The sequence below is a fragment of the Dermacentor andersoni genome, chromosome 2 (assembly GCF_023375885.2).
Source record: "Dermacentor andersoni chromosome 2, qqDerAnde1_hic_scaffold, whole genome shotgun sequence".
Taxonomy (NCBI): domain Eukaryota; kingdom Metazoa; phylum Arthropoda; class Arachnida; order Ixodida; family Ixodidae; genus Dermacentor; species Dermacentor andersoni.
In genome coordinates this window covers 81206909-81234193 of record NC_092815.1, presented here as the reverse complement: position 1 = coordinate 81234193, position 27285 = coordinate 81206909, and the positions used below count along the sequence as shown (strand labels likewise).

Sequence of the window (27285 nt, the reverse complement as noted above, 5' to 3'; positions counted from 1 at the left end):
ATCGTCATCGTCATTGTCATTATCATCATCATTGTCATTATCATTGTCATTATTATTATTATTAATATTATTATACTTGAATACATCCATATACTTGAAAGACAAAAAGTAAGCACGAGATAGCAGGTCTCAGACTAAAGTACAACAATGACAAATCATTGCTGAAAAGAACACACGCACGCAAACAAAGCAGCAAATTGACTCGGCGTCCCAATCTTTATTTATAGAGCTTTATTAATTTCCAGCTTTATACATATTTATATTGCAGAGAATTCAAAATCAAGTGTGTTGCTCTACAGTATATACAAACAGACAAACCGCGCGTGCACGTGGAATGAAAGCTCGAGAAAGTCACGAGGAAATCGGATTTTCTTTCTATTTGTATCGTCAAATGGGAGACCTCATAATGAATGCGCATCGGTTTATACGCTATTCGTTCGCAGAAATTTCGTTCGCACTCAAAGGTGCACGATGACCGTCGATCTCACTCACACCCTGACATTTTATAGCTGTATTTATTTCTTAAAACCTCAACGCCTTAAAACCTTGAAGCCTCAACAGTATGTACAATTAGCGAGCTTTCTGTAGCAGCTTAGCAAACGAAATAGCAGTAAACCTCCTAAGTGCACTACTCCAAGACCTAGAGGAAAGGAGTGTAATCTTTGTTTATTAATGCTGATGTCTACATTTGCATCCGCTTATTCACAGAATAAAGAAAGAGATGCACGAACAGCCGCCTCGGAATGTTACTGATAAATAAACAACGCCGTGCAGTACATCGGTGCCAGACCCTAGAAACAATCGTCATTTATTTTGTGTTACCTGCACTTCCAAACTAGGCGACAGGCGCTTAAGAGGAAGATTTAGCTCGGGCCAAACTCCGACGCGGCCTATTCAAATACATGTAAAACGCAAAATACGTTTTTCTGAGATAACCCTTCGACCAATTTTAATGAAATTTGTTGCATTTGAGAGATAAGGTTAAATTCTAGTGACTGTTGGAAGCGGAATTTCGATTTAGGACCTGAATTTTGTTAAAAAGATATTCAAATATTCGACAGTTAAAAAAAAATAGAAGCATGAAGTTGACAATTTAATAGCTGTGCATCAAGAACAGATATCGCGGTTCTGTAAACGGCATACATAGATCATTCAAAGCGGACAAATACGATATGTGATTTTACATCTTGCGTGAATTTGTTACGTTGTTTACAAGGGTTCTGCAAAATCTCTATTTTTTAATACTAAATTTTTTGAGATGCAGGTGTAACATATTAAGTTTGTCCGCGTTAGATCTACTATCAAATGCAATTCACAGAATTGTGATATCATTTTTCGTTGCTGAGTTAGAGTTGTAAACTTGATAGCTTTGTTTTCTGCAAATTTTCGATTTTTTGCCAAATTTTAATAAAAAATTGGCAACTTAGATAAAAAATTCGATACCAACAGTCACTAGATTTTAGGTTCTTCTCTAAATGCAGCAAACCTAGTCAAATTTGGTGCAGTGGTTGCCGAGAAAAACAAATTCTCCTTTTACATGTATTTGGATAGGAGCACCCGAGCTAAAGCTTCCTCTTAATAAGAGAGCTTTAGGCGAGGCGTTGTCGCCGTTACTCGCGGCATACGGCTGTTAACGTTTACATTCACTGCACAAAATTCCGTTCATGCAAGGCAGTTTGGCTTCATGATTCCTAAAGCGAGAGGTGACATCACGCGGTGCAGCACGTGTTCTTTTTAAATCGTTGCTTTATGTACACGTCGTTCTCTTCTTGTCTAGTTTCGTACAGCTCGGCCCTCACTTCCGCGTCCAGCCATCCGGACATAGCCGGCGTCACACTCCTTTGCACAGCAGCTGCACGTGCTCTCGGGCACGTAGCCTGAGAGTCACGATGCTCGAAGTGCGGCCGGAACTGGCCGACTCGTCTTCGTCTTCCGGTGACTGAGGCTGTGGCTTAGGCTCGTTGGACAACGTCAGGTTGAGCGGCGAGCTGCTGCTCGGAGCGGTCATCCTGCGTGGAACGAGAAATCATATAATTAGGCCACAAAGCATTGAAACTGTCGAATATGTTGTGACATTGAAAAGGCTGCCTTCGCCGCAACATGACTCGCTATGTGGCAAAGAGAAACGCGCGGTGGAGGGAGCTGACGATATCGCGTGAAATACGTCGCGCTTGAAATGTGTCACGTAAAATGCGCTTATGATATCCTTCCCAAGAAAAGGCAACAGACGTTTGTAACAGGCTGCATCAATTATAATAAACGAGAAGTAAAGCAATTAAAAAAAACAACCTCGAAGTGAAATCAAGAATTATGTGCTAACTAGGAACAAAATTCTAATCATTCTGGGCTATTATTCACTTACACGAAATAACGTTGAGAAAATATTTTGTTTATTTTGCTATACTTACTCATTTATTAGTTTTTACTTTGACCGGAAATAGCTGTTCTTTTCTCGTAAACTTTGAGGCAATTTTCATTATTTCTTTCAAACATTCACTTATGTCCTCCTCCTCCTGTATAGGACTGGGTTGACGTCTATATGTTTGTACTTTCAGGTACAAGTTCAAGCTTGACTCTTCTTTAGACAGTGTTACAGATGGAGCGCTTGTAAAAAATAAAAAAAAAGGTCGCACTGCAGAAGGATGCGTGAAGTGAATTGTCTGCCCATCTTTCTTTCTAAGCCGGGTAGTCAAGCGGAACATTTACTGGGTAACACCTCGGTAATTCTGTGCTTAAATCTGCTTGCTTTATGGCGGTTTGGTTCACAGTGTGCTGAGAAAGACAAGTGAGCTCAAATTTGAAGATGTGGAACATCATAGAACATTCACCGTCAACGTGCTTTTGGTTTCAAAGTGGTTAGAAGCCAGCGTCTGTAACAGCTCACATATTTTTATCTGGGTCTACGTCTCTTCATTCGCACTCACTGACCTTGAGTAGTACTTCCTTTACATACATTCTATATCGCTTTCTCTGCCTCTCTGTCAGTTGCCTTTGGCACGTGACAAAGCTGTTGAGTTGTTGAGTGCTGTTAAATTTGTTGCTGGTCAAGTTGGTTGAAGACAAACAGATGCATGTAGGAAAGATAGATGGCGGCCTCTAAACTTCAACTGCCTATTCGGAGAGAGAAGTAGAAGAATGCACCAGAGGATCATGCGTGCAGCGTTCACGTCACAAAATCACAGCATCGTGTGAAACAGTTGGAACTCGTTGCTCTGAAAAATAAACAGAACTGTCATTGATGCAGTTCGTGCCTCTTTTTTAAATATGAAGATCCTCCACCGACTCTCGTGCCAACGTGTAGCTAGTTCTTCTCAGTATCAGCTTAGTGGTTTAGATACGTTCAGTCACGGTGTCCACATTTTTAGACGTGAATTGTTTTTGACAGTTCTGCTTAGTAACGAAAAAAAAAACTAATAACACTGAAGCTGAGCTGTGGGTGAAAAAAACCCCTCTGCTTAGAAAATATTGTTCTATATCACCTCTGATCAGAGGGCTGCTACGCATGACCACTTCACTACAGGCACTACCGTGTCTTACAATATGTTCGAGGTTCCGCGTTCCGTCGGCAAAGACGAAGTAGTAGTGTTTCGTTCCTCTTTACACCTGCAGCCAATGATGAAATGGTGCATGTGGTCTGCGCCGGTTATTAAATTGTTCTTACGAAAAAAAAATGTGACCTTGTAGGCCGTACATAAAGCCGAAATTTAATTACTCTGCAATTACGTAGAGCCAATAGAACATGCTGGACCTTCGAGCCGCCTTTACTTTCTTTCAAGAGAGTCTGCAGCGCCTTAGAATAAATTATCTTACTCTAACACATTTATCGAGAATGCACAGTAATTAGTGACTGAACGGGTTCTCGCCCGCCCCGTGTCCTTCCTAACCTCATTTCTCTTAACTCTACGGCACGCTTCCTCGTCGTGACAACACACGCGATCCCCGAGTCGTTGAGGATTTCACGCGCACCCTTGTAGGTGGAAGGGCGCCGTCGCCGCCGAGTAGAAGTGGTGGTGGTGGTGGTGCGGAGGCTGCTGCGTGGCAGCCGCTGCAGCAGCCGCCGCGGCCAGGAAAGGGGAGCCCGACAGGAGCGGCGGGGCCAGCCACGGGTCGAGCGGCAGCGCGGGGGGCGCGCCCAGACAGCCCGCCCCCGAGCCTGTCGATCCAGGCCCAGGGGACGATCCGCCGCCTCCGACGAGTCGGTGCTGCAGGGCACTCTGCGACTCCATCTTCTCCTGGCGCCGCCACTTTGCGCGTCGGTTCTGGAACCACACCTGCGCCGAACGATGGGACGGACGGTGGTGTTGAGAGACAGAAGCTTGTCTTATAAGGTGTGCGTGTAGCGCGTAGGCCTGCTACATCCTAATGCTACATGCTAAGTCCACGTTGGCTCGTTAAAAGTATGGCTAAGCTCTTGTTTGGCGACGCTACTCTCATCGACGCAGGGATCGGTCACCGGTTGTGAGCGTGTCACAGACGCTCGTGATTGTTGTTCATCGTTTCTGCGGGCGCGTGCGAATAGTCGTTTTTTTTTTTCAGAACGAATTGAATTCGAATCGATTAAGGCCATAAGCGAATCGAATCGAATATCAAATGCTTTTCGAATGGTTTTCGAATAGTGAACAATCGTTTTCAGAATTATTGTAAAACGACGATCACGTCCCAATAGTCAGTGTTAGCAAGTTTCTCCGATTACATTGGACGTTTTGATGCGTAATTGGTTAAAAGCACACATGAAGCATTTAGGAGCAAATAACCAGCTTGTTTGCATAAAAATGACTCCTCGGAGAGTGCGAATGATCGATGTATAGACAATAAAGTCTGGCTTCCTCACCGACCTAGCCTGCTCCACTTTTCTCGCGATTTATGTCAATATGCTATACACCCGCGTGGTGAAACTTATTTTACTTTTGCGCTAGTTTAATGCTTAATTGCGCACAGCTGCCGTTTTGAAATATTCAGCCGCTCCTGAACAGTGAATGATCAAAAATGAGGAAAATTGGATGAAAGGAATTGTTACCTTACATTGGCCATGCAATTTACTTCTTTTCATAGGTGCTAATAGTAGGCGTGCCATTTCTGGCAAATGTGAGCTCCAGCAACAGCTTGCTATACCGCCCTGTTGGTTGTGTAGGTGAAATAACGTGTCAGGTGTTCCACGTTTCAAAAGAACACATAGTATCCACCCTTATCGCCCACGAATCAGGTAAGCCAAAGACTGACTTAACTAAACATATATATATATATATATATATATATATAGAATCAGTAGAAGTCAAATTTGCTATCCTGAACATAGGAAAAGGTACTTCTTAAAGAGATAGGAATGCGAGAAAGACGAGTATAGAAACGGAAACTGGCACACGAAATTGAAGCGGCACGCGCGTCTCTATGGCAACCAGTCTCGCGAGCCCGCGGATCTCAGGAAGCCAGCTAGAGCTTTGGCGTTTTGACTGCCTTTAGCGCACACGTTCGTTGGGACCACTGTCCAAGTATTTCTTGCCCTGAAAGTGGCCGGCCGTCCAGTGTCTCTATAAAGTGGTAGACAGAACTTGCCTATCCATACTTCAACGGGAACAGGTGCACAGAAGACAAGATTACGAGAGACCGTGGGCACATAAGAGCTCATCAACTTAGGGGGCCAGTATACTTATAGGGTCACGACGCTGCAAAGCCGTTCTCGGTAGAAACAAGATGAACTAGTACTTCACGTAATCAGAACAGGGGGAGAGGAAATGCGAAAAAAAGAAAGAAGTATTACCGGCCAGAAAAACAAGTTGAGCACGACGAGAAAGACGACGACGACGCGAGTGTCGAGGGCATAACAAATCCCGGCACGCCCGCTCGGTGCGGAGCGTCGTTGTGTGATATCTCAGCGAGAGCGACAGTGACACGCATAGCTGATGAGCCCGCTCTGTCCCTCGACACCCGTCCGCGTCATGCTCGTCTCTCTCTCCCTCTTTCCTTTTCACCCTTTCTGCGTGCAGCAACGCACGCGAGAGTCGCGGCCCTGGCTCCGCAGCCCACTCCCACGGCTCACGCATGCGCAGCTCTGTTTATTCATACGCGCATATACCTTCGACACCCGGGGCTTCTTCGCCGACGTGGGGTCGCCGCGCCCCGCTGGTTATTCCAAGCGCGCGAACGCGTACAATGCACACGCAGGCATGTCGTATACGGTCCCGCGAATGTGTGTATATATTTTGTTGAGCGCGCACGGTACTCGGATGCAAGAGCGAGGGAGAGGGGAGGAAGAGTGAAAAGGAGGACGAGAGTGGCGCATCAGAGCATTTTATTAGGCCGTTTAGGCTCCGCGTGAGATCCACCGGTGGGACCCTATATAGTGAATCAGGCAGGCAAGCAGGCTGGAAGCTGCGGTACGCATAGTGACTGTATCCGCGCTATACTTTGTCCTTCTGCCCCCCTTTCCCCTCTTCACGCTTTTCCCGAATCCCTCGCTCTCGCCCGCGTGTCCCGAGGGCCAAGCAAGACACGTTTAGCCGCGCACTGTTTGCGCGTGACGCGATCAGGGTGTACGCATACGCAGGCCGAGCGCACGACGGCTGGGCCGCAACCAAGGGGGAAACTTGTGGAACCGATAATAAAGCTATGAATATGCTAACGAGGCCTCGGGGATGGCTGTGGTTTTTTTGTGACCGGAATATGAGATTACCTGGTTCCGTTTGCCCCGCTCACAAAGCGCAGCTCGCTTTTGATACTGTACGCGGCACCGGCCTATAAACGCTTCGCTGCGGCGCGCGAAAACAGAGTTGGAAGGGAGAAAGCTAAGTAGATGAAGCACCGCGGGGTTAATGAGAGAGAGAGCGAGGGGAGAGCAGTGAGGGGAATGAAGAGGGGGGTGGGTTGTACGCTGGTGTATGCGGAGGGACGATTCATTTGTTGGGGAGCGTTTTGCGAGGAGCGGTGGTGCGACTCTGACCTGTAATCGTTTTGAATTGCCTCCTCTGGAGAAGGGTGATTCAAAAGGCAGCCTCGCGGTGCGGTCCTCACGAAAATGAGTAGGTTTTTCTTCTCTTCATTGTGGCCAAGTTAACTGCCGTGTTCTGGCTCACCTTCCTACTGAGTTTTTTCGCACTATAGCTGGTGCTTTTATTCAGCCTTCTTTTTCGGTGTGCTTTACATTTTTCGTTTGCTTCAACAATAAACTACGGCATTCTGCTGAAGTAAGCGTTTTTATCCGCTAACATTGGAATATTAATGACACCCACAACGCGCTGCCAACATCTCCGAACATCGCTTGGATTTAAGTTTCATATTTCACTTTAGGAGATGCCGTGGTTTCTGCTGCATGTGGACCGGAACCGTTTGCACATCATACAGGGCCCGTGTGCACATCCATTGCGCCGTTGTGCACGATCTAGTATTTGCAGACTGCTCTGACGTTCTTACAGTTTAAAGCGCCTATCGCACAGACACTCTGCGCAAACATAAGCGCGCGCAGAGGGTCTCTTAGGTCCGAACTTCAGAGTTATTTCGCCAAAGTTTTAGAGGAGGAGGAGGAGACAAAGGAGAGGAAAGTTTTAGAGCGTAATCCACAGGTGTACGTGCTAAATTTACTGCCTCAATACTTTCACAGCCACAGAAGGCTGCGGAGAATTTTTTTTCTCTTATCAAAATAGACGAACAACGAAGAGTCACGCACATTTTGTTACGTGCCCGTTCGGCTATAGCTACCTGCCGAGTACACCAAACAAAATTTTGGGCTCAAGCAGTTCCTTTCGTACGCGTCAAACTGAACGCACACAGCCTTTCGTTTCGTTCACATTATTATAATAGCCTGTAGTCGAGTATGCATGTTCACAACACCAACGACAGCCTGGCATAAAGCTGGGTCCATCACATTTACTGCTGCGCAGCAGTGTTAAACTTAGTTCTCTTTCCTATTACTGAGAAGCATTGCACTTTTCTAGGAGGGATCGTAGTTTTCGATAAAAAATTGCCGCTTCTCCCTTTAGGTCGACTATTTATTCCTCAGATTCTCGACATTAAGACCTCTCACTATATCTTTTATCACCTCCACTTCGTTTAAAGAAAATTTATCGTATAACGAAAACCAATATTGATAACACCCTCTCCCCGCTATATAAATGTCGTCTTATTGTGCGTCCCGAAAATTAGTCTCCACTCGTGAACTTCAACCTCGATGTCGGCGACTTGCACTCTTTCTCAAATGTTAATGGTTCCTGCTGTTATCCATTTCAACCTTCATCACTGAAATAATTCTGGTTCGGGCCGTATCGCTGTTTTGTGTGGGGTGGGTTACGCTCTCGGCTGAGGGGTGAGCGGGATGGAGGGGGTGAGGGCCTCGTATGCAGTGGTATTGCTGTTTGTGGGTTTAAGCGCATGGTGGGAGTTCTGGGTATATCTAACTATTATTTACCGTTATCACACTTTCTGAAGCATTGCGGCTTGCCCAGTCGCGCTCATGGGTGTAAGGGCGCAAAATGGATAAAGATATTCCCAAGGACGCCGTCAAAATTCTGCCGCAATCTCGCAGCTAGATCAACAACACCAAGAAATAAGAGAAAAAAAAAAAAAGAAATGACAGGAGATGACCTTTCCAAAGGCTGCTTGTTTTGACCACATCTGGCGTTCATCGATCACTACGCAGCGCTCACTGAATTCATTCTTGTACAGCAGAAATTAATGTTTATGAGCGCGAAAGCAGCGAGCAACATAAAGCGGATTAAAGCACTCGAGCAAACCCCGGAAAACTGCCGTTGGAAGGCAGAAAACAACAGCAGCAACAAAAAGCGAGGCGCTAAAGGGAACGAACAGCCTGTCCACCGCACGCGCGTGTCGCGTTGAGAGCACGGGCGTAGCGGAGCGTAAAATGAATCTGTCGCGGGTCGTTTTCCTTTATTCTTCCTCCTCCCGTCCGAACGCGGGCACGCAGGCGCCGGAAGCCACTCAGCTCAGCGGGCATACGGCACTCGTGAGAACGCCCCCCATGCCCAAACCACTATACCAGCAACGAGGCGGCGGCGTCAGCGGCACCAGTAGCAATGGCTGCACGGCCGGCGGCGCGCGACACAAACACACACACGCACGCACCACGTGATGTCCGCGCCCGCCGTCAGGTGTCGCCAACGTGAGCGAGAGTTTAAGGACACTTTTCCTTTTGCTTTCGGGGGAAAAAAGGGATTATAATTAACACTGCCCCCCTCGCGGCGGCAAGGGACGCCTCGCTTCTTCACTCGGGGTTATTTCGCGGGCGCGCGAGAGGCGAATTGGAAATCAACCGAGTGAAAAAGTGGCCCCGTACCGGAGTTAATTGCGACCGTGCGTACACTATGCTCTGTCTCAGTGGTAGCGTGCAACGCAGTGTACACTGCGGCGTCGGCGTCGACCAGCGTGAGGTGGAAGTGCGTGACGATTCAGTGCGCTCTCCTTCTGCATTGCGTACATTCAGTTCTGCTTCGCCTAGCAGTGAGAAGAAAAAAAAATCATAAACGGGCGAGTTGTAGTTGAAGCGTCACGGAGCCGTTAAGTTCTCGCCTGAGCGGCCTCTAAGGCATAAATTATAACATTCGAGGTGATAAGCGGGGTTCTATAGCTGAGAAACACTCGCAGTTATGCGCCGGAGCACACCTAGTGTAGAATTTTTGGAGGCGTTGCACGCATTTAAGCGGACCGAACTCGCAAGTTTCCTATAGGTGTGCGGGAGTCACGAAAGAGTGCCGCGTGGCGTTATACACGAAGGCGTGACGGTGCGAGCACGCGCCCAATTAAACAGCCCTGCTGCTGCTGCTGCGTGTACAGCTTGCGCTCAGGGAGCCCGCGTTGTTCGCGGGAGCGGGTAACCCCTTTTGTCATTTTATTTTTTTTCCCGCGTTACCGGCCCTGCCTTCACGCTCGACGTTCCGAAGTATTCACGCTTTTGACTCTTCATTTCCGCGTGACCGACACGACCAGGTAGGAGGCGAAAATAATTACGCCTTAGCGGTCACAATAACGAGTGCAGCGGAAGTCTAAGCGTTATGATGTGCGTAATTTGCAAAGTGAGCCACGGAGGCCGCTTCATTGTTTAGAAATGTTGAGCGTCGCGCGACCGCTGCCTGATGATTATAATTGTTCGAGCACTGCTTCTCGCTTTTCAGAGCTACGTTGCCGCCCTCATTCTCACAGTATTCTCATTCTCACTACTCACAGTACACGCGCAGCCTGCATTTTCCAGGTGGCCCCGGCGCTTTTACCCATGGCAGGGCATGTAGTAAAAAAGGCCTTGTCAGCGGCGCGAATAGCTAAAGAAGGGGACAAAAATGGTGCTCTCCAAAGGTCAGCAAAGGTTATGAAGAAAGCGGAACATTAACGAACTACTATGGGAAGAATGCAGGCGCGTCCTTCAATATAATTAACATGGATATAACGAAGTAAACATAAAGCATTTATCGCCGAAATCAGCAGGTAACGATTATCTGCTCGTAACGTGGATCAGATATAACTAAGATAGTTTCGTCTTGGATGCGACTTTGTCACAACTAGATTCTACTTACAGAAATACTAGAATTGTGATCAATGAGCCAACTGCAGCATAAAGGCGAACATGCTAAGATTTTCTTTTTCTAGACACAAGGTTAGATCAGCTTTAGTGATAGTTGGCGCTGTACAACTGTGTGCTAAGGGGTGCACTTGTGTCGTATGCTTGCCGACTACGCTTAACTATACGATTGAATTTAGCTGTGTTCTGACCTGCCATCCGTGTTTGTACGTGGTGCAATTCGTGCTGCACTAACGGTTAAATACTGCAAGACGTATACAAAATTTGGAAAGTGGTGCGGACTGACGTTAGATGTCCTGCGAACTCTTCATTGCGGCATACTTATGTTTATTATGATGATATTGATTATCACTTATAATTATTTAAATATATTTTTGCTGTAAAACTCAGAGAAGTGGAGCAGGTGCAGCATTCTACATAAATCGCTCCAAAGCAACCAATTTATAAGAGAACAGTGCTGCGAGATACACGAAAATTTAATTTACGACCACAAATACACATACACAAGAAGAAGTGTTCCTCAGGAGGTAGAACTAAGGTCGCCTGTGAGTGCCATGTTCCACATACTACATTCGTGAGCAAACAAATAAGAGACACAAAAGAGACAGAGTGAGAGAGTTGAATAATAAAGGCAGGGAGGTTAATCAGAAGAGACGCTCCTGTGTGCTATTTTAAGCTACGAAAAAGGTCAGGGGGGCCATATAGTAATAATAGCGAAGAAATAAAACGAACCCGTGAAATACAAAACGGGAAGAGTCCTATATATAGTGTTGTCACACCAAAAGTCGGTAAAAACGCTGTTGAACTTCCTACACTCGGATAACCTATTAGAGAGACTCTGATACTCCCGCGTTTGCCACCCGCTTCAGTACATGAACGTTTGCGCAAGTGTTAGAATGCCGCAATCACGTGCTTAATGAAGACAGGTGTTTTCTAACAACGTACGCACAGTACTAACGTTTGTTCGTAATCATATGCATTAAAGCTCCTTGATCGACGCTCTTCCGGCTGTCCAACGCCTAGCCACCATGTTAACGTCATTCGACTGTGCAGCAAACTGGAAACTTCTTTTTTTTCGCATTTGTCAGCCCGTGCTCCTAAAAGAAGAAGCGTCTTGCTCAGAGGACATCACGAACGCGTAGTCCCAGCATAGACAGACGTAGTGTTACGTTTCGCCTACAACGCGCGGTAATGCCGGCGCGGATGCAACGGACGCCGGGGCTTTGTTCAAAGCGGCGGACATTTTGGCCCGTCCGACGCCGCCGCGACGCCTACCCGCCAAGCGTGTCCAGGCGTGTTTCAGTGCCACGTGTCTTCGTGTGTGCGTGTGTGTGTGTGTGCCCTCGCTTGTCAAAGCGCGGCAGCCGGGGAGCGGAGTTCCCCGAATGAGGAGCCTGGAGGTCTCTCGGCCCGACAGTTCGCGCCGTCGTGGGCTCCTGCTGCGCCGTCCCGTGACCTTCATCCCGTGACCTTCCCTCCTTCCCTTTTGGACCGCGACGCCGGGAGTATAAGAGCAGCTGCCCCCGGACGCCAAGGGAGAGGCTCCGATTTGTACTGTTGAGTTACGTGCTCTCCCGTCTCTCCACTTCGGTCGACCTGACCGGCCGCTCTTTTGCTATGTTAGAATAAACAAGTTGTTCTGTTACCAGTCTTCTCTTGCTTTGCCGGGACCTTCGGATGCTTCCAGTGCCCCAGGCCGCCAGGCCAACGCTACCCTTGGGGCTTGCGACCCATTGGCAATAACGGGCGTCAGCACCGAGACCCCAACAACTCGTGCCAGCGGTACGACTCCAACATCTGGTTGCCAGCGGTGAGATCGCGACAACGGAGGCCAGCAGCGAAGAGATGCGGTTGACTGTATGCTGAGCAGCACAACGACCATCCGGGAGCAGCGCAACGAGCCCTGTGTGATGACTGGTTGCCTGCAGCGGAACGACTGCGCTGAAGTCTTGGCTGCGAGGTTTGGTGAGTGCGGGACTTTCTTCTTCTGAGTTTTGCCAGGCTTTTGTTAGTGTTAGAAACAGAGCTGGTAATTGGGGTTGTCGTTGCTGCCGGGTTAGTTTGCGGCAAGACAATAGTAGACAGTAGAGAAAGCAGCATTCAGAGCAGCCATGGATTTGAAGTCGTTGCGCAAACCGAAATTGCTGGAGCTTGCAAGAGAGTTGGGTCTGGATGTCTCAGACAAACTCAGAAAACCAGAACTGCTAAGGGCTATTCTTGAGTTAGAAGCTGAGGATGACGAGCTGTCGGAATGCCTTGAGACCATTGAGGAGAGGGAGGAGCAAAAAGAGAAACAGGAGCGCGAACTTAAAGAACAAAAAGAGAAACAGGAGCGCGAACTTAAAGAACAGAAAGAGAAAGATGAGCGCGAACGTAAAGAGCAACAAGAGAAAGAAAGAGAGCGCGACCGTCAACACGCTTTGGAAATGAAGCGTCTCGAGTTAGAGATGGAACGCGCTCGTAATGGAAGTCAGGCACACGGTGCAGGAGAACGAGTATTGTTCAAAATGACTGACCTGATGCGGCCGTTTAAGCTTGGAGAGGACATTGGTTTGTTCCTGGTTAACTTTGAGCGAACGTGCGAGAAGCAGGGGTTCTCTCGGGAAACGTGGCCACAGCGCTTGCTCACTTTGCTACCCGGCGAGGCGGCCGACGTAGTCGCTCGCTTGGAGAGAGAGGAGGCAGAGGATTTCGACAAAGTGAAATCGAGTCTGCTAAAAAAGTACCGGCTGTCAGCGGAGGCGTTCCGTCGGAAGTTTCGGGAAAATGAGAAAGGCAAAAGTGAGTCATATACAGAGTTTGCGTACAGGCTTATGTCAAACATGCAGGAGTGGCTCAAAGAAGAGAAAGCGTTTGGTGACCACGAGAAAGTTCTGCAGTGTTTCGGGCTAGAACAGTTTTATAGTCGGTTACCTGAGAACGTGCGGTACTGGGTCTTGGATAGGCCAGACGTTAGTACGGTGGCTAGAGCCGCTGAGTTAGCCGAGGAGTTTGTGACGCGTCGGGCTCGTGGAGCTAAGGACGGTCAAAAGGGTGAATTTGGCTCCAACTTTGAGAGGCCAAAGTTCACGCCCATGAGAGCAAAGGGGGACACACGTAGTTCGGATGCGAGTGAAAGCAGTCCGACCGAACGTAAGGAGACGGCGGCAGCCGAAGCCGAACGCAGAAAGCGGTTCGAGGCGAGGCAAGCGCGCCTGTGTTATACGTGCCAGAAGCCGGGTCACTTTTCGGCGCAGTGCCCAGAAACAAAACCAAAAGTCGTGTTTTTTTCATTAGGCAGCACTGACGAGAACATCAAGCTTCTCGAGCCTTACATGCGAGACCTCCTCGTGAACGGGAAAGAGTGCCGAGTGCTTCGCGATACCGCAGCTACGATGGATGTAGTTCATCCCTCTTACGTAGAACCCGATATGTTCACGGGCGAGTGCGCATGGATCAAGCAAGCAGTGGAAGCTCATAGCGTGTGCCTGCCGGTAGCAAAAGTGCTTATTGAAGGACCTTTCGGAGCACTTGAGACGGAGGCCGCAGTGTCATCTATGCTGCCCCCCCAGTACCCGTACCTATTTTCGAACAGGTCCGATCACCTCCTGCGCGAGAAGGGGCTTTTGTTTGGTGAGGCTAGCGTTCAGGCCTTAACCAGATCGAAGGTTCGGGAGCTCGCTGCAAAGGCGGTAGTTGCGGGGCCGACGTTGTTGAACGATGAAAAAGGGTCAGAGGCGCAGCAAGCTGGTATTCAGGGCACGCCCGAACGGGATAAAATTGAGCCTGTAGCGTTAAAGGCACCAGATACTGGAGAGGAAAATCCCGATGCGGGAAAGTTAGAAGAGCTTCCGGTCGAGCTTCCGGGACTAGGCTCAGTGACGAACAGGAAAGACACCGATCAAGTCATTAGTGACTTAATAAGTAAAGCATCGCTGTCGCCTGAGCAGAAAACCGAACTACACCAGCTCTTACGAGAGTTTCAAGGTCTGTTCTCTGAGAGGCCTGGTAGGACTTCTGTCCTTACTCATGACATAGAACTTACCTCCCCAGAGCCAGTACGATCCAAAGCGTACCGGGTGTCACCCCGCCAGAACGATATTATGGAGGCTGAGGTAAAGAAAATGCTACAGCTCGGTGTTATTGAAGCGGGTGAGAGTGATTATACCTCCCCTTTGATTTTAGTTGAGGTACCGGGCAAGGAACCTCGTCCTTGCGTCGACTACCGCAGGCTTAATTCCATCACTAAGGATCAAATTTATCCGATCCCTAACATCGAGGAGCGCCTTGAGAGAGTGAGTAGCGCTCAGTTTATTTCCACCCTAGATCTTGTCAGGGGTTATTGGCAGGTTCCACTTACAGAAGAGGCTAGTAGGTATGCGGCGTTCATTTCACCAATGGGGACATTCCGTCCTAAAGTTTTGAGTTTTGGTTTGAAGAACGCGCCATACTGCTTTTCAAGCCTCATGGATAAAGTGTTGCGGGGACAGCAAGAATTCGCTTTACCGTATCTAGACGACGTAGCGATATTCTCCGCATCCTGGCCTGAGCATATGGCGCACTTGCGGGCAGTGCTAACCCGCCTGCGCGATGCGGGCTTGACAGTCAAGGCTCCCAAGTGCCAGTTAGCACAGGCCGAGGTTGTCTACCTCGGACACGTGATTGGTCGGGGTCGTCGCCGCCCCTCTGAAATAAAAGTGGCCGCTGTGCGAGACTTCCCGCAACCGCGCACGAAGACCGATATTCGGTCGTTCTTAGGTGTCGCCGGCTATTATCAGAGGTACATTCCCAGGTACTCTGATATCGCGGCTCCCTTGACGGATGCTCTAAGAAAGACAGAGCCGCAAACAGTCGTCTGGGATGAGACGAAGGAAAGAGCTTTTAGCGCCCTAAAGAGCGCCCTAACAAGCCAGCCTGTGCTACGATCGCCCGACTACACAAAAGGGTTCGTTGTTCAATGTGATGCTAGTGAGCGAGGCATGGGCGTTGTACTGTGCCAACGGGAAAATGGAGAAGTAGAACACCCCGTCCTGTATGCTAGTCGTAAGCTGACCAGTCGTGAGCAGGCGTATAGCGCCACCGAGAAAGAGTGTGCGTGTATCGTGTGGGCCGTTCAGAAATTGTCATGTTACCTAGCTGGCTCGAGGTTTATCATTGAGACGGATCACTGCCCTCTCCAATGGCTGCAGACCATCTCTCCCAAAAATGGCCGCCTCCTGCGCTGGAGCCTCGCTTTGCAACAATATTCCTTTGAGGTGCGTTACAAAAAGGGGAGTCTCAACGGTAACGCCGATGGCTTAAGTCGAAGCCCCTAACGTGGGAATCAGCCTCAAAATTGCTTGTTACTGATGTTTTTCTTCCTGAGGCAGGATTTTTTTTTAACTTATTGCTTTTGTGTAGTGTTTCAAAGTGATGATGTGCTTTTTAGTGCAATTTTTCCGATTTGTGGACGCGTTCTGAGTGCTGCTAAACTACTGTAAGGAACTAGGCAGCAGTATAAAAGGGGAAAGAGCCTGGCAGGGCTTAGTGAGGGTTGTGCCGTGCTTGCTAACTGAGCGGTTGACTTTTGGCGTGGTTCTAACGCTTGCCGGAAACGAGAACAAAAATGTCAACTCTCCCGAAGTCACTTTGCAGTGTCCTGTGTGCACCTGAACGTGAGAACGAGGCCTTCTCTGTGCGCTGCGCTCAAGAAACGCCCAGGGACGCCCAACTTCGGTTATGAGCATCATCGAGCGACATCCCTCCGGACAGCGGATGCAGTCCCCTGACCATCGGGATCTCCTTCCCCCGGCGGGGCGGTCTGTTACGTTTCGCCTACAACGCGCGGTAATGCCGGCGCGGATGCAACGGACGCCGGGGCTTTGTTCAAAGCGGCGGACATTTTGGCCCGTCCGACGCCGCCGCGACGCCTACCCGCCAAGCGTGTCCAGGCGTGTTTCAGTGCCACGTGTCTTCGTGTGTGCGTGTGTGTGTGTGTGCCCTCGCTTGTCAAAGCGCGGCAGCCGGGGAGCGGAGTTCCCCGAATGAGGAGCCTGGAGGTCTCTCGGCCCGACAGTTCGCGCCGTCGTGGGCTCCTGCTGCGCCGTCCCGTGACCTTCATCCCGTGACCTTCCCTCCTTCCCTTTTGGACCGCGACGCCGGGAGTATAAGAGCAGCTGCCCCCGGACGCCAAGGGAGAGGCTCCGATTTGTACTGTTGAGTTACGTGCTCTCCCGTCTCTCCACTTCGGTCGACCTGACCGGCCGCTCTTTTGCTATGTTAGAATAAACAAGTTGTTCTGTTACCAGTCTTCTCTTGCTTTGCCGGGACCTTCGGATGCTTCCAGTGCCCCAGGCCGCCAGGCCAACGCTACCCTTGGGGCTTGCGACCCATTGGCAATAACGGGCGTCAGCACCGAGACCCCATCAACTCGGGCCAGCGGTGCGATTACAACAGTAGTGACCTCTCACCTGCACCCTGACTTCCGGCAGGTTGACCTTCATGGCCAGCTCCTCGCGGCTGTACACGTCCGGGTAGTGGGACTTCTCGAACGCCCTCTCCAGCTCGTGCAGCTGGAAAGTGGTGAAGGTGGTTCGGTTGCGCCGGTGCTTCTTCTTGGAGCCCGCCGCACCACCGCCCGCCGGGGACAGCGAGGAAGAAGATCCGGAACCACCCGGTGCGGGTGACGTCCCTTCTGCAGGCAGGTGCGTCGTCGCGCCTTCCGGGCCGGGACTTCCGCGACTTCCGGTTCCGGGCGACAGCTCGGGTCCGCTAGAGACTTCCAGGCCGGCTGTGCGTAAAAAGCGAGCACCGCCGTCTTTCACAACGCCGAAGAAAACAAAAGCGAACAAGGTACACGAACGAAAAGTGAGCTGTAAGGTTTTATTCGTATTAGGAGCGCTAAAGCCAAACAAGACAAAATGCGCAATTAAAAGAAGAGACCTAACTGACGTCAATGACGTGACGTCACTTATGTAGCATCCTTCGCTTGCATACCCGTCACGGTGGCTCAGTGTCTGTGGCATGGTGCTCGTGAGCGTGGCGTGCTGCTCCTTATCTCAAAACAAAGCAAGGAACGAACAAGCGAAAAGCAGGTTGTCGTATTTCCGCATATTGGAAGGGGCAGCGCCAAGCTAGACAAAGCGCACTGGTGAAATAAAGTCACAAGTGACGCCATGAACGTCGGGTCACTTTTGTCGCATGTTTTAACCTGTGTACTCGTCTTCGTACCTCAGTGGTTACGACCTCATGATGCTTTGCTGTTGGGCTTGAGGTCGGGTGTACGACTCCCGGTGCCGGCGGCGGAAGTCTTACTGGGGCGGAATGTGAGAACACTCGTGCACCTCGCTTAGACTGCACGTTAAGGTATTACGGATTGCCAGAGTTAATCCAAAGTTCCTCACCACTGCGGCTTTCATAGAACGACTGTCACTTTTGGACACAAGGCCTCGTAATTTAATTCAATAATTCACTTGTTTGCGTTATTTTTCGCTGCTCCTACCAATGTGTACACTCAGCTAGCACAACTGTCGGTAGTGTCCGGTTTTTCGAAAGGGCGAACGCTCTTGCTCGAGCGCTAATCAACCGAACGGGGCAAGACCAATCGTCTCATCGATCCCCACTCTTTGCTTTCGTGCCCCTGCCACCCAACTACTGCGATCGACTCGAAATCCAGCGACTCAACCGCAGAATGTATCCTCCCCCTCACAGAAGGCTCAGCACTGAAGAGGCAGTAGCTTTCAGACTTATTCAGACCAAAACATTCCCAAACCTACACAGATACACCAAAATGTTCCCACATACATATCGCGGCATCTGCCCCTGGTGCGGCGACACACGCCCTACACTCTTTCACATCTCGTGGGGGTGCGGGGGCAAACTTCAACCCTTAAAGACGCCTAGCACGTCATTTGATCGGTAGGAGGTACAGCTGACCGGTGATACCCTGGCGGGACAAGAAGCTCTCGTCCAGCAAGTACGTCGAGCAGCCATGGCCAGTGGAGTCCTGGAATGGGGACACCACCCACTCGACCTCAAGAGCAGTGACCTCGATGGTCCAATTAAATGTTTTCTCTCTCTCTCTCTCTTTATACGTCTGAGGTGGCAAGTGATTTTTAGACGCGATACAACTAAAACATTGTGGATGTGCTGAACATTTATATAGCACCACATTTCCTCGCTTGACTGAGGTGTGACATATACGTGACAGACGTGACAGTATGCGATAATACGGAAGAACTGCTCGAAACGCGCAATACACCAATGAACGAGAGCACAAATACTTGGAAGCCTATCAAAGATGTGCGCCCAACCACTTAATTTTCTTTCTTTTTCAATGTGACAATGGTTACGTTGTTGCCACCTATGACCACAATTACTTGACGCAGTTGAAGTGCGTGACCGCAATTACTTGAAACAGTTCGTAGAAGTTGTACTCTAAACATGGGTGAATAAGCGAAAAGTAGCAAGTGCCGACACATCGGCTTCCGACGTAAACGACAGCTCCGAGAGGAGACGGACGTCCGTCCGGCGCCTCTCTGTCGCTGGGGCGGAGCGCTCTCTCGCGGGAGAACGCCCAGATTAGCTCCGTGCTCACTACGCTCTCTATCTTGTTCATCGTGTTCGAACGGCTCCTCTCAAAGGCTTAAACCCACTTCAAAATGGCTACTTTAAAAACAACCTTCCTTTGTAGGGCGCGCATTCAGCGGGCGCACAATGGCCACAACGCGGCCGCAGAAAGAGGGGAGAACGGCTGCTATTGGGCCGCAGCTCTCGAAAGCACACTAGCGCGTGTCTCCAATACCTTCCGCTACTCTCCTACATTTCTTATTCCCTTTCTTTATAATGCTTTTTAGACGGTGTATATACGGTACACACTCGTAGTAAATGCACACCCCCTACACAGGGACGCGCCGCGTTCGCATGAAAACGCACGAGCCAACAGGCAGAACAGCAGCTCGGTACCGGGGAGCGATGGGAGATGTCCGGGGCGGGCGCACCTAAAGGTGGCACGGCGGCCCGGAGCACTGACAAAAAAAAAAAAAAGAAAGAAAAGAGCTTTACCGACGTCTTCCGCGCTCTCTCCTCGTAACAGGCCTGGCGCGACGACGCCAGTCTCTCTATCGCTTTGCTTGCGTCTCACACTGGGCGTGCGTCTCTGTGTGCGTGTCTGTTATCTTTTGCCTCGCGCAACTCACCGTGAAAAGATGCGCGGGCCACGAAGGAAGACTCGGGGGAGATGCGAGATAGAGGACGAAAGGTGGCCTGAAGCTTGAAGAGGCCAAGAAAGAACCCGAAGAAAAAAAAGAAGCACACCGGGAGAAGAAAAGGAGGTTGGTTCAGAATTCTGCCACTACACAAATGTTTGTGGAAGCGGGCGTCCTGCCCCGTTGTGCCGGGCTCACAGCCCGGTGCTCCGCAGCTATCCTCCTCTCCCTCCCCCCAACAACCCCAGCACCCCCCTAGCTACATCCACGCTTGCTCTGTACTCACTCCCCTACCCGACTTGTCCTCTGCTTTCTGAAGCAGGCGACGCGCCGGCCAGACGGCGACGGGATGTCTGCCGTCGTTGTCGTCTGCTAAACGGCCATGGTTTGTCCCCCAGTCAGCTCCGCCGCCCGTGTTCACACCACAGCCCGTTCACAGCGCATAAAGGAAGGGGGGCGTGAGGGGGACGAGGGGGTTTCCGCAACTGCTAATTTCGCGGTGCCCCTTTCTTTGGCGTGCGCGCCCCTCGTTCGACTCTCGCCCCCTCGTACTCCCGTTTTGCGCTAAATAGCCCTTTGGGGAGCTAAATTAACCCCGCGCGCACGATAGAGAGGGAGCTTTTTTTCAAAGGAGCCCCCGACAGAAGGTTTAGACGGGACGCAGGAGATCTGGGGGGACAGCAAGCGACACGAGGGAAGCTTGGCTGTGATCGGTGTACGTATATATCGGGTCGTCGGGCAATTTGATTCGTGTGAATGTCTGCAGATGGCGCCGCTTTTCACTTAATTGTGCCCGCTTGTAAGTGCGGTGGGTCGAGTGGCGTTAGCTCCGGTCCAGTGGTCCGTAAGCACGCGCGATTGAATGTGGGCCGCGCGGCCCATTGGTTCTCAGTTGTGCCTCGACATATGGCTTGCTTATATTATTCGTGCACTTACGTTTTCGAGTATATGTGCGCATACAACCTAAGTAAAGCAACTTTCTTTGTTGATAGAAATAAAAATGACCTTGTCGTCTCCAGCGTCTCCGTACAGAGGCATTTCAAAGCGATGAAAAGCAGACGATATTCATGGTTGCATATAGTAAAGCATAAATGTAGAGAAGGTGCGAGTCACCAGGGTTCTAGTTATATTTAGCTAGGGAAATGTTTGAATTATCTCCTATTTTACAATTATTTCCCCGCTTGGAACGATTAACAACAAAATGTCAATAACCTTATCCGTGTGGACAACGAGAGTTAGAGTTACAACTTTTTATTCAAGTTTAAGCTGGAAAGTATGTTTGATGCTCCTAGAAGAGGTTATTGAAACCCTGAACCACGGTCCTCTTGTAAAAGAGAAGGTAGGGAAGCTACAGTCAAAATAATCTGCTAAGAAAGCTATCCAAGGAGGCAAGGGTTCTTATGCCAGTGCAAAGTTCGTGTGTGCTTTCAGAGGATGGTTTTTATATCGCTGCTGTACAGTCGATAAAGAGAAAGTGCATATGAAATTAATATTAAGTAGGTTGGTGACCAGTATTAGCATGACTTCCAATATTTCAATAAGAAAGCCGCCAATACCTGATGAAGCCATATTTAGACTGAGCTATCAATTACTTTAAAATCATGACGTGCTATCTAGCTGAGAAATACATTTCTAGGTGCCCATATAATATCTGCTGCTAAGAGAAATTCTAGAGCTGCGCGCACAACAGTTTCGACTCTTAAGACACATGGCGCGGAGAAAACAGGTGAGTGGGTGAGTGAATAAACTTTTATTTGGTCCAGCAAAACACGGTAAAACGCGCACCCGGCTAATCCCACGACGGGACTGACAGAAAACAGGTGTCATCACGCATTTACAATGTTAAGCCAATCAGTTCCCCAGGGGAGTTACTTAAGAGGAATCGAAAAAAAAAAAAAACCTACGGGGCTCTTTGCAGGGCTTTCAAAAGCGTGTACATGCATGTTTGCAAAACGTACATACACAATACTGTAAGGTGTGCTTGTAAATCGGTGCAGCCAATTCGTCTCGGTTGTCTATGTTCGTGTGTTGCGGGCCCGAGGAACAAACGTGAGCAGTGTCGTTGAACCCACGTCCTCAGTTCCTTGTTCAGCCTAGGCTGGGTGTTTCTGCTTGCACCTGCCTTTCCTGCCCTTTGTATTCAGTCTAGCCTTCTCACTTCAGATGGTGAGTCGTCCCTTTCGCAATGCTACGCCGCTACATTCCGTGCTATTGTCACTGCATGGGATTAGCGGTTCTGTTGGTGCGTTTCGCCGACGCACGACCATCTGCAGGCTTACTCCGCGTACTGTTTGAAAGGTGTGAAGGGTTAATCACGGATGCTATGCCTCCGGAGGTGCCGGTTAGCCAATGATACCGAAGACTCACTCACTTCCGCATGCTTACACTGACGTCCGACAGATCACCACAAGGGGACAGCTCTAAACTACCGCAATCAAAACAACCAAATCGACAGGTACGGAACAGGCACGAAAGACACCCCACGTAGACGTCTCTGTGGGAGACAGCGTGTTTATCTCTCTTCAAGGCATATTCAAGCAAACTACGAAGAGCTTTACCTCCACCTGATCTTCGCGCTTGCTTCCTCGGGTGTACAAGCGAGTACAGCGATCAGTAAGCCCCCCACCCCTTCCCCCGTCCTTCGACATGTGGGACGTGGGTTCAACGACACTGTGTGCTCACGTTAGTTCCTTATCCCTGCAGCACGCGCATATTCATAGCTGGTCAATAATACAGAGCCTCACGACCAGCTTAAGCCAGGAAGAGGGCAAAAAAAAAAAAAGAAGAAAACCTGCCCGGGGCAGCGCTGCTTAGCCACCTCGACGAAGATTATGCGGTGACGGGAGACGCATGCACGTATCCGCAGACACGGGTCACCGCGGAGCATTTATCCGTAATTTACTGGCCCTTCCGAGAAGTTACGGGGAGGGGGGTTGAGGGCAGAAGAGGAGACGCAAAGCGCAGGGAAGGGGGACTTGACTAGGCGGGCCGTAGGCACGCTTAGATGCCCCGTCTGGCTCCGGCTTGTCGCGAACGGTCTCCGGACAAAGACACAAAGTGGCGGCGGCAGGAGTATAGCGGCAGTGCTCTCCCTTCGTGTATATACACAGGAGCATGACCCTCTTTTGCTGCCTCCGTGCGTCGCGCTGACCCCTGTTCCGAGCCTCGGGCCCCCGCTTCTGCGCTCTTGTGAGGGGGCTTCGATCACAATACAGTGTTTTTGTACTCGCTCGTAACTGCGCGCTCGGGGCCTGGAACGGGAGAGCGTGTCCAACAATGGGACCCCCTGATAGGCGCTGCTCAAAGAGATTAGACGGCCATAGAATAACACGCCGACGGTGAGCCGCGGTGGAAGGGACGTAAAGTACTCGCTGTACCAACGGGTAATGAAAAAAAAAAAACCCAGCAAAGCGACATGCAAAAAACAGAAGTAAAAAAGAAAGCAAACAAGCGCGTACGCGCATAAAAATTAGCCCTGCCTCCCTCTGTGCAGTGTTCGGCTCTGCGGGAATCTATGGGTGCCCGTTTGTCGCTTGCTTATCCGTTAAAAAGTGGAGGGGGCGAGGGAAAGAGTGGGAGCGGAAGGGCGCAGTTGTTCGGGGGTAGGAAAGCAAGCGATTTGTCCGTCTTCGATTTTTTTTTCTATTCTTTTTTCCCCATGCAGGATGAGATAAGTGGAACCAATCATCGGATTTTGTGTTGTCGATGCGTGTGGACATGAAAAGACGAGACCCGCGACGGTGAACAGCGCTGGTAGTACGCATCAGCGAGCGTTTGTCCGAGTTCGAGTCGACGACCATCGCAGGGCACTTTAGCCAAGGACAATTGGGAGAGAGAAAGGATGCATGTAATGCACTGATGTACGCATGCTGGCGGAAGGAGCGAGCAAGCACTTATCGTGTTGTGACCGCGTAGTTTGTTGGCTAAATCGTGGTCCAGTATATATACGTTTCTTTAGTAGTTCACGTAAATGGTTCGAACGGCTAGTACATGACCCTCGTACACAAGAGGGCTAGATCAGAATAATTCAGGGATGCCCTCCACTCGGTTCTATTCCTTCCTTATCATCGAACGATCAGGGCCGACCGGTTGTGGTGATAACAAGGGTGGAGTGAAGTTTGGACGACTGACGAAGCGCGATAAAATAACAGAATTGGAATAGAAGCGTTACATTATACCGTCCCGGAGCTGCCTTTTGTGTTGCGCTACAATGCTCCTCGCTATTTTTCCAACGGCGAGTTTTAATCGGGGAAATTTCGCAGATTAGGGCTACAGCGAGGCGAGAGAGAGAGAAACAGAGAGAATACGATGAGGTTTTTGTTGTATTTTTGTTTCATTTAAATATAATACAAGTACTAAAGCGCAGACTTTCAACATATATAGCCCGTGGGCCCCCGGAACACTCGATATAAACATCGCGATCTCTCTCTATATCCTGCCTAACAGGCGGGCAAATAAGTGTGCCAACAAGCTTGCCGCAGCCCGTGTGCCCTTGTGCCAGAGAATGTTCAAGTAAGGATGTTACACTCCTGTAACGTGGGTGCGACATAATATGTTGCGTCAATCAAATGAAATGAATTACAGGCTCGCTATTCTCTCGCGACCGTTTCAATTAACCACTTCGCGCACTCGCAGCTTCCTACACGTATAACTCGAGAAATTACCTGACTTTATGTAATATCACTATACGTAGTCTATAGTCGCCCTAGTTCGCATCTTCATTTCTTTAGACCTTTAACAAGTCTTTTCGCTTACTTCATTCGACTTCTGACGTATACGTTACAGCACACATCGTGAAGGACCCGACTGTCTCGGTGACATTTGATTAGTGTCCCACTTTGTGAAAACCAGATTACGTTAAGAGATAAGCTTTACTTCCACCTGATCTTCACGCCTGTTTGCTCGGGCGTTCACGCCCTTGACACGAACCTCGCTCGTGCGAATTAGGTGCGAAATATGATTCCGGTTCCATATTTTTCGACGCTGTCGGCGGACCACAGCTGCCGTCCGGACCGAGGCGCGCAACTTAATCACGCGATATTGTATAGGGAGAAAGGGGGGCGTGCGAGGGGGCAACGGACCGCACGAGACAGGTCTCGCGTCCCGCATGTAAGCGCGTGGGGCCAATCAAGCCGGATTAACCCCCGCGCCCCAGTGTGGCCGCGGACCCTTTTCGAGCAACACGTGCGGGCGCTGCGAGCAGCAAAGGCTGCGCGCGCGGCGTCGCTTTGTTCGCTTCGCATATACGGGATCTGTTGTCGCCCTCTGGCGCAGAACCCGTTTAATGCACTCCACTTTAAATCAATGACCAAACGCAGACCTCGGTGTCAGGTTCGTGGCCTCTGTTCTTTTTCGTTTAGCCGGATAAAATAAGGTTGCCTCGTCTGCTGTCTCGGGAAGTACCGAACGCGATAGCATTAGCGCTTGAAACGTTGGTATCTTTCTAGAGGAGGGGCATGATAAGTGCTGCAACTTAATGTCTCTAACGTGGCACTCGTTCTATGTTCTACAGCGATAGCGCTTCTAGAACGGCGACTCAACCTACTGAGTTGTGATGATCAGCAGGGGTTATCATAGTTGCGCGTGAGAGAGAGAAACATTAGTAGAACTTAGAGATATACACAACATGGAGAGATACGACCTGTATATACAGTACGAGCAAATTACAACAATGTATGCATTATGATCAAATGGTCAAAAGAAAAAAAAGAACACCTTTGAATTCAACACGAAAAAAAAGAAAAATTATGCAGATCCAATGCAGATGTTGAAGTCCATGCTGAACGAAGCTTCAGTCAAGCCGTGTATAAAATCTTGTACAATTAACGAAAATGCGTACAGTTGTGTTTACCGTCATCCCATGAAGCGTGCCACCACATGCCTTTTGCAATGTTTACGTTTGTCCAACTTGAATCTCGCGCAAATGAAAACGGAGAAGGGGCTGCAAAAGGCAGTATAGAAGGCAAAACTAGAACAAAACACCAACTAAATCATGGCGAATAGACGTGTCGAAGCGATGTTGCCTTCTGCGATTTCGAGTTACAGCTGACAACACTGCAACATAAAGCACCGATGCAAGAAAAAATAAATGCACTACCTATCCATACTGAAAATGGACATACAAACAAGAGTTGAAAGTAAAAAGTGAGCATAGGAAGTAAGAATAAGAACGTAGACAAACTTGCTTAGAATATATAAGGCTCCCAAGCACATTGCGGGGAACACAGCTCTTAAATCAATGTTGAGTGTAGCTTTCATCTACGAGCTAAAAATTACTGGATGAGAGTTTCAAGTTCGAGGTGTTTTAAATATGAATTTTTAAAATTATCATTATTTTTTAATTTTTGATATTATTTGTCCTCGAGGTTATTAATAGGTCCGCCGAAAGTTGTAGGCACTCGAAACAACCTTACCTTACTTATGCTCAAACTCTGTCTTGTATTTATCCAGTATTTTTCAGTCAAGTCTCCAAACGGGTGACATATAGGTTTGCCAGCTTACGTTAGCCAAGCTGTTCAATGAAATAAAAAGATGAAAATAAGGAAACACGGTGTAAAATATGTGTAAAATATGATTGTAACACCTATGGTGTTCGGTCGTTAGATCACTCACGACCGAAATCGTAAGTTCTGTAATTCTATCTTGCTCCGTGTTTTTTAAATCATTTATTTAACAGCCTAGCCAACGTTAGGAGGGACACACGGTACGGCATGTATTTCTATAAATGCTCCGGGGATCCGCGGCAGTGCCACGTCATCAGTGCGGCTTCCCTCCGGACCTTGTGTACGAAAGATGTATGTATACATGTACTAGATACGAACGAACGAAATTAGATTCATGTACTTTTTTTTCCCTTTGAAGTGAAAAACACTTCAGAACTGGCTCTGGTTTTGTTTTGCTGCAGTCAGCGGTACGTGGAGCAGTCACCATGCATTCTCCCCTACCACGTTCATCCAGAGATAACCAAATGGACTCACTTCAGCAATCGCGACAACGGGACCTATACAACCTACTGCTTATGATATAGAACATGCAGTACCGTATAGACACCAATAAGTTGTTTTTTGTAAGCTGAGGAATCATGAAACATGAAAGAAACAAGCATCGACAACAACAACAACTGCAACAACAACAAAAAAGGAACGCGATACTTTCATTCGTAAATATCTATACACTACGCGTTAACTTGTCGAGGTGTCGTATGTGCGAGGTAAAAATCAATTGGTTTGCATGCGCACCAATTGATTGGTCCGAATACCCGGACAACACTCGTATGTGTCAAGGAGTTGCCGGACATGGACAAGTTACTCACACACATACACACACAAATAAAGAAAACGGGGGAAAAAACGCTGGTAAGAATCTTTTTCATGGGACCACCCACTGGGGTGTCGCCAAACAACCCATTCGTTCGTTTCCTAGCGCCTTTCTTTCCAAACAAGCTCAGGCCGTCACGGCCAATTTTGCAATGAAGACTTCCAGCGACGCTTTTTGAACGGTGGACAAGACGCTTTAAGCGTGGCTAGTCTTCTGCGCGGAGCTTGCGGACATGCGCCCTCCTGCATTCACGTTGTGGGGCGAAGCCAGCGGGACCGAAAGGAT

At 49.2% G+C, this 27285-nt stretch overlaps 1 protein-coding gene across 1 annotated transcript in view; it reads right to left on the bottom strand.

Annotated features, from left to right (window-relative positions):
- Nucleotides 1–210: 210 nt before the first annotated feature.
- The window catches only part of LOC126541988 (retinal homeobox protein Rx1-like), a 58854-nt gene continuing 31779 nt past the window's right edge, over nucleotides 211–27285 (bottom strand). The window contains exons 2-4 of the mRNA XM_055076907.2: nucleotides 16948–17267; nucleotides 3967–4271; nucleotides 211–2009 (exon numbers count right to left, since the gene is read on the bottom strand). Coding sequence (XP_054932882.1) covers nucleotides 1832–2009; nucleotides 3967–4271; nucleotides 16948–17267 — 803 coding nt within the window. The 3' untranslated portion in view covers nucleotides 211–1831. The remainder of the gene's footprint in view (nucleotides 2010–3966; nucleotides 4272–16947; nucleotides 17268–27285) is intronic.